Here is a 15,057-nt window from a genome sequence, read left to right on the forward strand (position 1 = left end):
TTGAATGTAAATAGCACTGGTCCCCGAGACGTTTATGTCCTCTCCTCTAGCTCCCCACCACTTGATCTGACCCCTATCCTCATATAACAAAGATGAGTATATACTGCAGGGGAAAATGGCTCAGGGCACTACGGACAGCTCAGAAGGACTGAAACGGCAAGCCTGGATGACGGCATGTTGAAACCCATCAGGTCCACCACCCGCAGGGAAGGCAAAGAAGAAAACTGGAAGCAGCCCTGGAGCCTTAAAATTTATCCTGAGCCTGCAGCAAAATAAGAGGATTACATCTTACCCCAGATTCCAGTTATGCCTCCCCAGCCCACCACAGGAAGAAGACTGAGGTCGCAGGGTGTATCACACACATAAATTCTACTGCTTGGGCACTTCTGCGTAGGTATGAAAAAGCATAACAGAACAACTTTGCTAGGAAGCCACTGTAAGGCTCAGCGTGATCTCCCCGTAGCTCTCTTACCCTGGGCGCTTAGAAAAAAGCGACTATCATTTACACTTCTACCATCTCCTTTAATTTCAAACCACTTGGTGTAATGCATATTCACAAAAAGCAAAGGAGGTGGTAAAGATTAAAAGCACCAAATGGTTAAATGCTGCCACAGGGAAGCATGTCTGCCACCGCATCAGAGCAGGACGCAGCATCTCAAACACTGGCAGCTCTCCCACTGCACCCAAACAGCTCCACCATGCAGACATGAAGAGTGCACCCGACAACAGCTTATCCAGCTTGTTTCTGGAGGTTCCTTCTTACTCCAGCCTTCCTTTGCGCAGGAAAAGCACTCTTTCAAAGTTGAAGAGAAAACTGGCCTGCTGTTATCCCAGAGAGGCGCATAATTGAGTCGGCATGATGCCGCAGACTACCAAATGCAGCAGATGGCTGTAGGCATCATCCAGTTTAGGATGACAAAGTTTGGACAAAAGAAAAACAGAAGGCAGGGAGTGCATCTTCTGTGCTAGATTACAGGGCAGGGGATGAACCTTCACACAATCGGTGTGTTGCCCACAGCGCACAGCCGGCTTCCAGCTCTCTTGCTACCACACCGACAATGACCAAATGCCCACACTTGGAATTTAAAAGGAAAAGATAGGGAAAATCATGCCGCCCTAGGCAAAAGGGACATGAAACAACTGACTCCTCGATACCCTGTTTCTAAAATCCACCGAAGAAAATCTTTGAAAATGTCCTCATGACACCAACTCTAAATGCCATGACTTGACTTCCAGGACTGTCCCACATAACCTGCAGCAATTCAGAAATAAAAATATGACCTGCAAGTATCGACAGACCATTTCACTGCTGGAAGGTAAACTGCTGATGTGAAAGCATGCAGAAAAGGAGACGAGATGCATAGATCTGTATGCCGTACCAGGAATGGTGCCTTGAGGGAGGGGCTTGGTCTCCAGTGGCATTTAGGAGTGTATTCTTGCTGATTCCACCCCAAAGGATCACAGAAATTAGGAGTGGAAACATTCTTTCCATTTCCCCAGGCGCCTTGCTCACAAAGCAGCTGGCTACAAGGTTCACAACAACAGACAGACTGGAGTACACAAGAGCGATACAGCTCCACAGGAAAGAAGACAGCACACTCGAACAATTTATAAATAAATTTCTGCACTTTGCAAACACAATACAGTTTGCGTGCCCAGACTGACTAGTTTATAATAGCCACCATGGTCACCCATCCTTGCAGGACACAGAGACATCACCGTTAGCTCTACAGTCAGAATGGTGAAAGCTGTTCTGGCTGCAGGGCAAAGCGTCCTGTGACTCTGAACATGAATGCTGCGCGTATTCTTGCCCACGTTGCAAGAGTGGAGACCTGCCACTTACAACACCTGAGGCTGTGCTAGCCGTCGTCACTTCAAGGGACCAGAGCGAAAGCACCTGAATTGGACTCAGAGCACCAGCCATGGCAACATTTTGGGGTGGAAGGGGTAGTTGGAAGGGTAGGAAAACATTTTGTGCTAGAGCAGAGCAGCAGACACTCCACCAAAAAGCCGCTCTGGCAAGCAAAGTACCTGGCCATTAAGACGTATTCCGTGCACTCCATGGAGCTTCCCCAAAGAGGCACATGCCCCACAAGAGCAGGGCACGGAGATACCGTGCTTGCCATGAGCTGCTTGTGGCTCTTTGGGCAGTCACACCAGCCTGGTTATGCCACCACGCTCCTCCGGCAGCCAGCATCACTGCCAGCTTCCCAGAGCAGCTGCAGCCTGTGCGGTGTAGAGCTGTGGGAGAATGTGTCCAGCCCAGCCCAGTCCCCTTGCTGAGCAAAAAGCCCTCGGGAAGGAACCAAAGAAGCCAAGGCAATGTAAGTCTATTTTCTGACCCCTACCATTCAGAGGGGAAAAGCTCACCTACTTAAGGGGTGTCCAAATGCTATTTGTGTCTCTACTAGGCAGACATTTTATGGTAAATCTCCGATTCACACCACAGCTACAGCCCTTTGTTCAGGGAGGTGTTCACCTAATCCAATAAACATAAAATACTGGAGCTCATCAGGCTAAATAGTTTCTTTGGCAGGTATTTTTTAAACAGTATTTCCTTTCTATACATGTCGTGGAACAAAAATCTAATCATGATAGCTGGTCACACACCTTACCAATGCTTCAGCCACAAAATGACTGCATGGCTTGGTCAAACTATGAAACTCACCGTGACTCAGTTTCCTCTTCAAGAAAATCAGGATGAAAATGCAAACTTAACATACAGGAGTATTCTGAGGTGTCATACATTCGTGAAGCACTATAAAAAGGGAAATGACTGCAATAGTAATATTTTGTGAAGGTAGTAATCATTTTAATTTGGTTAAATTCCAGCCAGGAGGAAATCTGCACTCTGCTTTCAGAGTGGAAGGTTTCCTGAAACTTTCTCGTTTGTTAGAGTTCATTAACTTCCTTCAGTGGAACAAAACCCACCCACAGTGGCCACTGGATTAGCCTTCTGCTCCTTGTCTGGTCACAAAAAGTAACAGAAGGGTAAAAATAACAGGTCCTTTGAAAATGCTTTTGTAAAGATGATGCATATTAGAATAAATTTCTAACACAGTTGGACAAAGAAAAAAAAAGGGCAACACCATTTGCTAAAAAATTGACAGCCGCCTGCTATTTTGGAGAGCTCTCCTCTAATTGCACACACCTGCTGTGGCATGGTATATTCTAAAATATATCTCAACAGTAACGCTGCTTGGCAGCAGCCAAGTCCCCCCAGGAGGGAGCCTGCAGTCCCAGTCTTCGCAACTTCACAGGAACTGGGGTTTTATTCCAGGGTAACATTTCAATGGACATTCAAATAAATTCACTGTGAGCATCTTTCCTTGTTCCACCTCTGCTCATTTCTATCACATCACCTCTCACTCTCTTCCTCCTTCCCTCCCTCCCCTTAACTACTTCTTCCTATTCCCCAGCATCCTTGCCCTGCTCACCCTCCCACAACACAAGATTTAGGCTTGATTCCTCCATTTGTTATTTTCTTGGCTTCTGAAATATTTTTTCCTTCTCTCTCTGCTCATCATGCATCTGTGTTTCACACGCTCTAAGCTCAGAAAACTGAGGTAACCCTTTCAGAACAGCACTGCTTTGAGAAACACGAGGAGATCACCAAATCCCCCCATCTGCAAGCCCTGGTGGCCACGCCAACCTCTTGCCACCTGCAGCAGTTCCTCCCTCTGGCCTTTGTGCACGTCACCATCCTCTCCCTCCTATTGCTCCTTCATCCTTGTCCTCCCCCACTCAAAGGACTTGCTTTTTATGGCCACGTTTTCCTCCCAACACAAGGCAAATTATTCAGTTGTTTTTGTCGCAGATTTCTATCTGTAACGTGGTATTTTGACTCCAGAATGGTTTGAGGTAACTTGCGCTTAAATCTGGCAAGCACTGAGCCACCCTGGTGATACAGGTTATAGATGGGTTTCCAGTGGGTCCCCCTGGGAGCAGGAGATCCTGGCTCTGCAAAGTGGACATTTACAGGCACGTGCGTTCAGCCTGCATGGAGCTTGTTTCCGAGCCTAAATGTCAGCTTGGCACCCGCGACACATGTATCCACACAGGACTCCTCTTTCTTTCAGGGGTGACCTCATGGGAAATAACCTTGTGTTTCTTTTCAGGATTTCTTTAATTGCCTGCAGTGGAAAAAATGGAAAGCAGGACAGCTGGGAGCCAGGGAGAAATAGATGGGATAGGAGGGTACGCTGGGAATAGGGACACTGTGTCCTCTCATCCTCACTGTCCCAGCTGGCCCCAGGCAGCACAGGCAGCCTACAGGCTGCCAGCACTCACTGGAGGTGCTGAGCTTTTGAATTCAACAGGGCCAAGAGAAGGGTCTCTGCTGGTGTAGAGTGCTGCCGACGCCAGGCCAAGGACCATGATGCCAGCCCTAGCGTTAAGCGTTAGGTATGGCTTTCTGACATTCACCCCCTGTGTCACCCACGGCGTGCCGCTGGCAACAGACCAAAGGAAAAGTGGCAGGAAGCATACAGATGCCCGAAAGCTCAGAGTCCAGGCAGGCAACAGACCACGCAGAAAATCAAATTCTTAGAAACAAAGGCAAGACCATCTGCAGAGGATGGGATGCTCCATCCTAGGGCAGCAACGAGGCGCTGAAGGGACTCCTTTACCCTTGCAACAAACCGCAGGCACTTTGCGAGCCCCCAGCGACACCAACTCCTCACTGCAGCATTCTGCACTCAGTAGCTTTCCCGGAGACCTCATTTACTGTAGACATCCTCTTTGGCCCAGTCTCCACAGCATTTTTCTGGTGTGCTGCCTTTCAAAGGCCACAATCCACCAGTTCCACCGTCTTGGGGAGTGCCCCAGCTCCCAACAGACAGTGCCTGCTTCCAAATGGGAAAGTCAGAAAGAGGGAGATAGCAAGTGCAGTGTGGTCAGGCCTGCAAATGTCTACAGAGAAGTTAATAAACTGATCTTTAAAAACAGTAAAATACCTGCTTGGTAGCTTCCACCAACGTGCCAAATTCCTGTAAAGCTTCCCCTGATCTCCTTGAAGACTTTAAAAAATGTTCACACCCTGAAAGATTAAAGAGAAATGGGGGAAGGCAGAGGATAAGGGTAACCAGGAAAAGGAGGGCACCAAGATCCATCAGCACAAGTAGGAAGGGGGGGGGGGGATTAACGAGGTCCTGGGTAAAGTAAGAGGTCCAAACCTGCAGGAAAAGGAGTACTGGAGCCTATAACATACCTAAAGAGGCAGGATGGCAGACAAGGGGGGACAGAGGAATCCCCGATGAATCCAAGTCAAACACACATGGTCTAAAGAACAAGCAAACTGTTTATCCCCTGATAAAAATATTACTTATGCCAGAGTACTGTTACCACCAGGTCTTGAACCAGAAGGTTCGCAGGAACCAAGGAGAGGAGGAACCTGTTGATTGCTTCATAACGCCCAAGAAAGGCTTTAGGAGGGCACAGCTCTCTAGCTTTCACAAGTAGGGCAGTTACTGGCCACTACACTAAAAAGATGCTAAATAGAATTGAAGTTGATTTGTACAGAGTCACTAGTCCTCCAGATCACCGCCAGGAAAAGAGAAGCAAGGGCCTGAAGAGACAAGGAGCGCAACACGCACCTCCACGCATGGGGTTCACGTTCCCTCTGGGACAGCTTCGAGGAGTGCTGCCGGGGGGACCGAGGAGGCGGCTCCCATGTTACAAACAACCCTGAGGGCCTCCAGGTAACACCGGGTGACCCACACGGGGACCATGCCCTCCGTGCCTTCCCCCGCCTGGCTGCTGCGGCTGCCACCGGCCCTGCGCCGCCGTGGGAGGAGAGGCCAAGAGCGGGCCCGTGCGGCTGCCCCCCCCCCAGGGTGGGAGGAGAGGCCAAGAGCGGGTCCGTGCGGCTGCCCCCCCCCCAGGGTGGGAGGAGAGGCCAAGAGCGGGTCCGTGCCGCTGCCCCCTCCCCAGGGTGGGAGGAGAGGCCAAGAGCGGGTCCGTGCCGCTGCCCCCTCCCCAGGGTGGGAGGAGAGGCCAAGAGCGGGTCCGTGCCGCTGCCCCCTCCCCAGGGTGCCCGCACCTGCGCATCCGAACTGGAAAAGGCCGCGTTTGGCGAACTCACAGCAGGAAAAGACGTTATCTAACCAAGAACAAACCGCCGTTGCCGCATTTAGCGCTGATGGCAAGGCTTTGCCGGCAAGGTTAACGGGGCGGCCGAGTGCAGGCAGGGAGCGAACTAAGCGATGGGCGAGGAGCAGAGCCCTTCCCCCCCTCACCTCCGCCACGCCGTTAACCGGGAGAGGCGGCGGGGACTGCGGGCAGGAACCCTTCCGCCGAGGGCACCGGGCTGCGCACAGGCCCCGGGCCCGGCAGGGCTGAGCCTCCCCCCGCCAGCGGCTGCTGACCGGCGCCAGCGGGGACCCTCCGCCTCGCAGGCCCCTTCCCCGCACCCAGCTCAACGCGGGCCCGGCGGCCTCCACCGGAGCGCGCTGTGCCGGTGGAGGGGAGAGCGGGAATCGCTCACCCCAACCCGGCCCTGAACGACGCCTCCCTGCCGGGAAGCCGGGCCCTCTGCGCACCGTGAGCCGGCCCGCAGGGAGCGCCCGCCCCGGGAGGCGCTAACACAGGCGGCGAGGCGAGGCGAGGCGGCACCGCCGCCCCCCGTGCGGAAGCCCCTCTGCGGCCCCACTGCCCCCAGGCCCCCCCGGCCCGGCCCGGCCCGGCCCCGCCGCGCAGGTGTTGGCGGCGCTGCCTCCGCCCCGGGGCCGCCCCCACCCGCCGCGCCCGCTGACGGCGGCTTCCCCGGCAAGCCCGGCCCCGCGGCGCGCCGCCCGCCGGGAGCCGCAGTCCGCCCCCGGGCCCGCCCGCCCCCCGCGGCCGGTGGGGGAACTCCGCTTCCCGCCGGCCCCCGCGCAGTGCCGGGCCGCCATGGGCTGGGGCGCCCGGCTGGCGGGGCTGGCCGGGCTGGCCGTGTGGGCGCGGCGGCGGCGGGCGGCGGCGGAGCGGGACGGCGGCGGGGAGCGGCGGGGCCTGGAGCTGCGGCTGGTGCAGGTGGTGTTCCGGCACGGGGCGCGCACCCCGCTGCGGCCGCTCCCGGGGGCAGCGCCGGTGAGGAGCGGGCCTGGGCCGGGGCGGGGGGGTTGGTTGTTGCCCCTTCCCAAGGCGCTACCGAGAGGGAATCTGGGGGGAACGTGGGGGAGCTCCAGCGGACCCCCGCGGGCGGGGCGGGCGGGGGCAGGGTGCGGGGCCGGCGGCCGGGACCCCCCGGGGCAGGGGCGGCGGGGCCCGGGCCCGCAGCGGCGGTGACACCGGGTAGCGCTGCCCCCGCCGCCGGTTGGGGCCGGTGCCCGGCGCTCCCGCTCCCCTCGGGCTCCTCGCCGTTGGCCCGGCCCCCGGGGGGGCGGCCGCTGGAGCCGGCCGGTGGGAGTTCGGGTGGTTCGCGCACGAAGCCTTTTCAGTGCGTAACGAACAGCAGCGATAGCGATTTCCCGCAGCTTCTGTCCCGTAAAGGCAGGGAAGCAAAGCAAGCGCTTCGCATCCCGCGCACCATCGGCGGGGGATGCGCCGCGGAGGAGCAAACCCAGCAAACGTCGCTTCTGCACGCAGAGATCACTTTGGTCCTGCATCGCTGGCAAGGCAGCACAGAGGAACAGCCTGGCGTTGGTTAAAATGCTCTTGAAAGTCCTCATTTTCCATTGAAGCGCTGTTTTGAAACAGGTGGAATGGCATTCCGCTCTTTTAGACGTGCCCGCTCACACCGAGTTTGATTACATGGTGACTGACCTAAATGGAGGCCCTCGCCCTCCCTCGCCCTACGAGGAGCAATACAAAAAGACCACGTTCAAGGTGAGGCTGCATTTTGCGGTGGTTTCATATTCCCTCTGTAGGCTTTATTTTCATATTCCTCTGGAGACCCTTCCTTTTCTTTGTACTTAGGGTGGTGCAATCGCTGGACAGCTGACAACAGTAGGGATGCAGCAGATGTTTGCCCTGGGGGAAAGGCTAAGGAGAAGATACGTGGAAGAAGCCAACTTTCTCTCACCAACGTTTAAGCCCGCTGAGGTCTTGTGAGTTTCTTGGTTCCCTCCTGGATCTTCCCATCCTTCCTCCCTCTCCCAACAAGCAGCCCTGTGCTAGGGCAACTTTCTGACCAGCACACCCTTCTCTGCCCTAAGGCAGACTGTGTGGCTCCTGCCCCTTCACCTTTGCTCAGCCTGCGGAGCCCGGTACTGGAACTCACTCGACACCCAAAGCATTCAGTGCCCCAGCCATCCCGAGAGTGTTGCCAGGGACAGGTTCATCTCACCTAGTTTTAGCTATTGACGGTGGTACCATGCATCTTTGTGGTGAGTGAAGGGAAACAGGCATTTCTGGAGCACAGTTTAACCCACTGTAGCTTAAGTGACTAAATTTCAGTGAGATGAAGCACACTCCTGCTGCTCACATCAGTAATGCTGGCAGCATCTGGTTCAGGATGAGATAAAAATTATGCTAGAGAAGTGCCAATTTGTTACCTCCACTTGCCTCTGAAGGGAAGTTAAATAGACATCTATATCTGAACTGCCCTTTAAGACGGCTATAAGTGAGGGAAGATGAATCCTACCACGGGTTTCCAAAGCCGCAGTGAAACCAGAACCTTCAGTTCCAGCAAGTCCTCCCCAGCTGCAGCTGTGTCCACGTGAAAGAAAAAGTGCTACCTCACGGACTGCTTTCTCTGTTTCAGCATCCGCTCCACTAATATTTTCCGGAATCTGGAGTCCACACGGTGCCTGCTAGCTGGGCTGTACCAACAGCAGAAAGAAGGTTGGGGAGACTTCTGACTCGTGTCTTTCCTTTCTCAGTCTTCCCTAGATGCACACACACCTTGCTCATCCCAGCTCTCTCTGGGTCCCAGCTGTTGCTTCTTCCCCCTACTCTTCTGGTTCTGTGGGTTCTTACAAAGTTGTCACTTGCTCCCTCTCTCTTTGTGTAGCTTTCTGCTGGTGCTCAGCTTGGATCTGTTGCCATGAATGCTGACATTTCAGACCTACTGAGGAGGTTAGCTTCAGAATCAAGAGGGCAAAGAGTTCCAGGTCCGTTGTTCATGAGATGCACATCTGAAAAAAGTTTCTCAGAGAAACCCAAGTATCTTGGCCAAGATCCATTACAAGTTCAGTATCTGGAGTAACTTTCAGTTGTATCCTGCAACTGACAACTACTTGTATGCCCTAGAAATACACTCTGGGTTTTCAAGACATCACCTCTGCTCCCTCCGTATTCAGTTCCAGGAACAAGCAGTAGGAGTGACTTGCCAGAGCTCCTTGCACTTCATGACACAGAAACTAATTTTTGGCACATACAAACACTAGACAAATTGAGCACGCAACTAGAAAGCTTTACAAGGTGCACAGCAGACATCCCTGTGGAACTAAATGCCGTGTGCACAGAAACAAGCGCAGTGGCTTGTCTGGCAGGTGATAGCTCAGGGGGAATTGCTAGTTGGCAACAATGGACTTGAGGACAAAGACTGTGGGAGTGATTAAAGCAGTCTAAAGACATGCAGATGCACTAGTGATTGCAGAAGCTTCCTTCTCCTTCCACAGGATCTGTTGTCATTGTCACTGAGGAAGCAAGCTCTGAAATCCTCTACCCCAATTACCACAACTGCCAGCGCCTGAAATGCCTGAGCAGGTAATTGCCCACCATATCTCCCCCTATGATTTCACTGCTGTTTCATTTCAGCAGTAGCAATTTAAAACAGCACATTTTCTTCCCATTTCCCAGTTTCTTCCCCTGCCACTTACTGTTCTTTGGAATGGTTAGCTAGTTATATAAAACACTCAGTGAGCAGAGTCATATACCAAGCAGTGGCACCATAAGAAAAAAAAAAAATAGAGACTTTTTTTTTCTTGAAAGACCAATTTAATTTAGTCTGTGTCTAGCAAACACTCATTACTAGCTAATGTACAGCTATTCTGCGGCATTGCTGCAGGGCAGAATTAATGTCATCTACATCCCTTAACAAGCCTTTCAACTGTGAACATATTGGGCCTCCTTTTATATTCAACTTCTGGTTCGGGGGTTATTACAACATTCCTGTCACATTTATACCTTGAAGAAACTGAAATATACTCAGCCTTAACAGATTTAACAAAGACTAATGAAGTAAAATAAGGAACATCCTACATAGAAAGAACAGTTAATGTTTGCAGAGTCAAGTACTCTGAATGCCTGTGTCAGGTTGGGCATGGGGTGGAATCTGAACAAGAAAAAAAATGTATTATGGCTTAGTTGGATTATACAGTGCCATATTTTTGTCCAAAATTCAAGAGTTGTCAGAATTCACTTGCAAAAGCTCATTATATAATGCTTGATTCTGCAGGCAAAGGATTGTTTCTTGAAAGTGGTGAGGTGACAGCCCATAAAAGCAGCACATTCAGCCCCCTCTAGTAACATCAGCTGTCCAAAAAGGGAGTAAACTGCAATCTCTTCCACTCCCCCCTCAGCCCACCAACTGAGTACATTGTGTGACCACATCAAGGTAGATTTTTTTAAGCTGCAGTAATAAGCACAGCCTCAGCTTATAGGCTACCTATGCCAGAACTTCTAGTACATTTGATTTCAAACAGAAGCTAGAGCTGTCCCTAAAAAAATAAAGAGCAAACTTAGAAACTTTTCCCACCTCCTCCCCAACAGATCAGGGTCAGAGAAGACCAAACCTATGCAACATAATTTGCTTTAAGTACATGACCAGCATGGATGTTCCAGCTAACCTTTTAAAAATAAGTTTAAACCAGTGTGAAGAGCTTCTAACAAAGTGAGAGGTGAATTTAAAGCTCTAAGTGAGTACCTAGGTGTTTCCCTTTTCCCACACCATACAGCGATCAGTTCAAAGCTGCTACCCCTTCTTTTTTCATGAGGCAGTTAAAGGTGTACTCCCTGAAGACGCAGACGACTTCTGTTCCAGTATGACTAGATCTGTTAACTGATAACACAGCCCTTCCTTATGGGAACCACTTCTGAGGTGTTACCATCTCATCTTAATTTTTTTCCCCCACCTCTGTGAGAGCAGATAGCCACCTCCGATCCTTGACATCTAGATATGGTGTCTGTCTGCTCTCCATCTTAGACTTCCAACATCAGGAATCCCTCATTCTGCGGTGCTTCTTTTACCCCTCACTGATGTGAGGCTAGGGTCACAAAAAAACCCTAAAACATAGGAAGTCTGATGTATTAAAAATTTTTGGTTTGTTTTCTTAATTCCCTGACAGGCATAAGTTGAAGAATGTTCTGCAACAGCCAGGTATCTCTGATGACTTGAAAACAATTAAGGAGAAGATGGGTATCGATGGTGATAAGTCTGTGGATTTTTTTCTCCTCCTTGATAACATTCTTGCTGAGCAGGTGAGCTGAGCAGTTCTGTTGCACTGTCACAGAAAGAAACATCCCTTTACCATGCATATGGAGGAAACCATGGAGTGCCAACACCGATACCAGTGGGTACCCCAATACCTTTCTATGTAGTCCATAAAGTTTGTAGAAACAGCATTTTAAAAAGAAAGATGTGGAGTAAGCCTTGCTCCAGCATGGGTGAAGACTCATCTCCAGTACTTACCTTGAAATCCAGTGCCTCTTTTAAATGTAATGAAGTAGAGCTAAGAGCAGTTTGGCCTTGCTTACACCGTTTACAAAGTGCTTTCCCTTTTTGGCAGTCAGCACTTAGCAGCGTCATCATAATCCTGGTTCCACCGTACTACCTGTAAGCCAGACTGCTTCTGCCACTGGAAGGGAGCTGGGCTTATTTGTACCCCCCTTAGTACCTCTTTTTTGCTTGAGGTAATGAGAGTTGGTCTGGCTGTTGGTTGAATAGCTCAAGGGGTTACACTCCCATCACGTAGAAATGTATCCCCGAGAACAAACATCCATCCTTTTGGTACACAGAGAAAGTTCTGTGTGTTTAAAACCACCCTAGAACCCCTCACGTGCACACCGTAGTACCGTACATGGTGCTACAATACTGTAGTACAAATGCTGTGACATGAACAGCTGTTTTCTGTGGGCAGGCATCCATGTGTCTTCTGGCTGGGTTCAGAAAGGGTCAACCCCCTCTTGTTACACTACATCTTCTCCTTTCAGGTGCACAATTTGCCAAGCTGCCCTGTGCTGAAGAACTTTCAGCAGACAGTTGAACGTCGATCTGTTGACTCGGTGCTTTTCCTTCTGGAAGATGGTTCGAGGTGATTGCCTGTAGGCCTCCAGCCTTAAGGGTTGTCTTAGGCTCAGCCAGGGCAGACGAGCTACACCAGCTTACTGCAGCAGACAGAAGTCATTTCTGATCTGCTGCATTCCCCCACCAGAGGCTACCCCTCACGAGGTTTGTGCCTCAGCCATCTCAGTAAGCCCAGTGCCTTCAGCCAGAAACATGAGCTAGGAAAGAGGAGGCCATACTGAGGAGGCCAAGATGTAGGCTTGCATCCCGTTTGGCTGACAGTCACAGAGCAAGTAGCCTCTGAGGAACAGTAGTAAGCCACTGAGGTAAGCAGAGAACACCTCAGTTGCCACAGTTGTTTAAGGGAACTTGCATCAAAGGCAAAAGGAGAAGAGCAGAGGAGATGCTGCCAGCCTGAGCGCTGAGGCGGCCCTTGCAGGTGCACAACTACAGTCTGAATTCCAACCTGGGAAGTTTATCTCAGGGATGGCACCTGCACAGCTGGGCTGAGAAGTGTTAGTGCTAGTGGAAAAGGTGATGCCAGGCCTTGCACACATGCAACTACTTGCAAAAGTACCTGCTGCTACATGCAGTTAATTACCTCCTCCACAGTTGTTTGTGAAGGCAGCTGAGTTGCTAGCCTAGCAGCCCTTTTCCTTTCGGATTCATTTGCAGCTGCTATATTCGCCAGCTCTTCTTGGGCGGTGGTATAGGACTGCCTTTTCTGTTAGGGGCCTTAGCCTTGTTTTTTAACTTGTGTTAGAGATCTTGGGTACCGAAAGACTGATTTTCTGATTTCCCCCACTCCCACAACACCCAGGACAGTCACAGTGGCGCTCATCCTTCATTTGCACTGATGTATTCATTAGGTAGAGCGAGTCTCTTCACACGAGAAGATGTGTAAAGATCTCTTTATTCAATACAGGGGTAAAAGCTAATTTTAAAATATAGCCACCACCTTCTCGAATCCCACCCCTCCCCTTCCTGCCAAAGACCCCAGCAACTTCAGCTGCTGTTTTACAGGCAGCTGCAGTCATCTTCCCTAGCTGAAAACCATGCATCTAAAAAAAAATCACAACTAGGGAAACAAAACAGCATAGAGAACATCAAGGAGTTTCTAGATTTCCCTTTATGTGGGCCAGACCTCATGAGACTGCTTGTTAACACCTCTCCCCTCCCAATCTGCAATCACATTAGAACCTCTGTGGTGACTATGTAACTGCTGAAATAAAAAAGTAACCACAGGAGTTGCATTTAATAGTTCCTAAGTACACGCTATACATGTTATCAATTTGTAGGAGAAAAGCCGGTTCCCAGGTGTTCATTTGAAATTATTTAATTTGAAAGTTTAAAACCTAGTAATTTATTTCTGCCTTTTTTTTTTTTTTTTTTAACAGAGAAGTTCTTCAGATGAGTGTTGGTCTCCTTTTCTATACCTTACAGAAGAACATTACAGAAGCAATAGATCCCTCATCTGCAGCTGAAAGGGCCAGGTACAGGGCAGATCTCTTCTTCCAACAGTTATAAATTCTGACTTGCTGTCAGTGCAAAAGGCTGGTTCAGCAGGATATTGAGTGTGTGTGTGTTAAAGAGAACGAGTGCTCATCTGCTAGAAAAAGCCCGAGTGCTGCTGGCTATCCATGGAGGTACACAGCTAACATGTTAGGTTTGGGTTTTGTTTGTTTTTCCCCCTTTTTAACAGAAAGCTCATTCTCTATGCTTCTCACGACGTTACCCTTATTCCTCTCCTGGTGGCACTGGGCACCTTTGATCACAAGTGGCCACCTTATGCTGCCGATGTGACCCTGGAACTCTATCAGCACCAACAGTCCAAAGAATGGTTTGTTTGCGTATCTTACCATGGAGAGGTAAGATCCCAGGGGAAGCCTCTTGTACAAACCTTGGGCTTTTGGTTTTGCCATGCATCTGTGTAAAGGTGTGAAACAAGACTTGTTCTGAGCGTGCCATCAAGCCATATAACAGAGTAAGACACCTACCGCGCATCCGTGGTAGCCAAGATATCTGTTTAGGCAAAGACTTTGAACCTCTGCCTCTCCGCGTCTGCCTCGACTAGCGTATTTCCCTGTTGCAGAATGCATCAGTATCAGCAAAAAAGGGCTTTGCCAACACACAGGATCTGTGATTTTGTCTCTTTGCCTTTGCAGGAGCAGGTGGTGAAAGGATGTAGAGCAGGTCTCTGCCCACTTGAAGAATTTCTAGAAGTTCTTTCACAGTACTCAGTCAGTCCAGAGGAGTACGATAACCTGTGCTCCCAAATGGAGGGGAATCGGCAAACTGGCTCATGATTAAGTTGTCTTAAATTAAAATTAAGTTACTGTCACAATCTTTGACTATTTTTCTTTATATTCCTGCCAGCCTTCTCCACTCTAAAGGTATTTTAGATGAGGGGACTTTTTCCTACCAGACACAGGGTGGCACAGCGTCACTTTCCACTGTTAGCAGCCAGTTGAAAGAAGCCACATAACAGAATGGCTTGAGTTCACTTCTGAGGTAGCCAAGCAAAAGCACAAAGGCTGAAAACAGCAAGGGAGAGAACAGACTTTTTAAACGGCCCTGCTGCTTCGGGAATATGATAGAAAACATACCTGTTCCTCATATGCTGGGACTGTGGGATGAAGCCCAGCTTGCTCTGTGCTGCCAGACTTGAGAACTTTGACATAACGATTGCTTTTGTGTATGCTGAACTGCAGAAGCCACTGTGCCTTTCCTTTTCTCTTGTCATGTTGGAGGGTTGCTCTGCAGACAGATGAACCTCCCAAATTGCATAGCGTTTAGCTACCCCATCTTCTTGAGGGCATTTTTGTGCACACAAAACCTCTCCAAAGGGACAGAAAACCTCCAGACCTCTTTCCTGCACTCCTGTAATTATGGAAATTCTGCTGCGAACA

The 15,057-nt window shown here is 50.5% G+C and overlaps 1 protein-coding gene across 4 annotated transcripts; it reads left to right on the top strand.

Moving 5' to 3' along the window:
- The first annotated feature begins 6,872 nt into the window (after nucleotides 1-6,872).
- On the top strand, nucleotides 6,873-14,492 carry ACP6 (acid phosphatase 6, lysophosphatidic). Of its 4 annotated transcripts, XM_037378002.1 has the most exons (10): nucleotides 6,874-7,068; nucleotides 7,678-7,806; nucleotides 7,897-8,027; nucleotides 8,684-8,763; nucleotides 9,543-9,630; nucleotides 11,211-11,343; nucleotides 12,076-12,176; nucleotides 13,546-13,641; nucleotides 13,851-14,016; nucleotides 14,314-14,492. In XM_037378002.1, the coding sequence occupies exons 1-10, from the start codon at nucleotides 6,889-6,891 to the stop codon at nucleotides 14,452-14,454; spliced, it is 1,245 nt and encodes a 414-aa protein (XP_037233899.1). In that variant the 5' UTR covers nucleotides 6,874-6,888; the 3' UTR covers nucleotides 14,455-14,492. The 4 variants fall into 4 exon arrangements, with proteins under 4 accessions (XP_037233902.1, XP_037233899.1, XP_037233900.1 ...); XM_037378005.1 differs by lacking the exon at nucleotides 8,684-8,763 and having other exon boundaries at nucleotides 6,873-7,068; XM_037378003.1 differs by lacking the exons at nucleotides 6,874-7,068; nucleotides 7,678-7,806; nucleotides 7,897-8,027 and adding an exon at nucleotides 8,933-9,032.
- The last annotated feature ends 565 nt before the right edge of the window (nucleotides 14,493-15,057 follow it).

The sequence above is a fragment of the Falco rusticolus genome, chromosome 2 (assembly GCF_015220075.1).
Source record: "Falco rusticolus isolate bFalRus1 chromosome 2, bFalRus1.pri, whole genome shotgun sequence".
NCBI lineage: Eukaryota > Metazoa > Chordata > Aves > Falconiformes > Falconidae > Falco > Falco rusticolus.

Excerpts from the sequence above, each read along its gene's own strand:
- ACP6 (XM_037378002.1), top strand. The coding sequence starts at position 6,889 with ATGGGCTGGGGCGCCCGGCTGGCGGGGCTGGCCGGGCTGGCCGTGTGG. Across the intron at positions 8,028-8,683 it reads TTTAAGCCCGCTGAGGTCTT|CATCCGCTCCACTAATATTT; the intron begins GTGAGTTTCTTG and ends TCTCTGTTTCAG. Across the intron at positions 9,631-11,210 it reads CGCCTGAAATGCCTGAGCAG|GCATAAGTTGAAGAATGTTC; the intron begins GTAATTGCCCAC and ends ATTCCCTGACAG.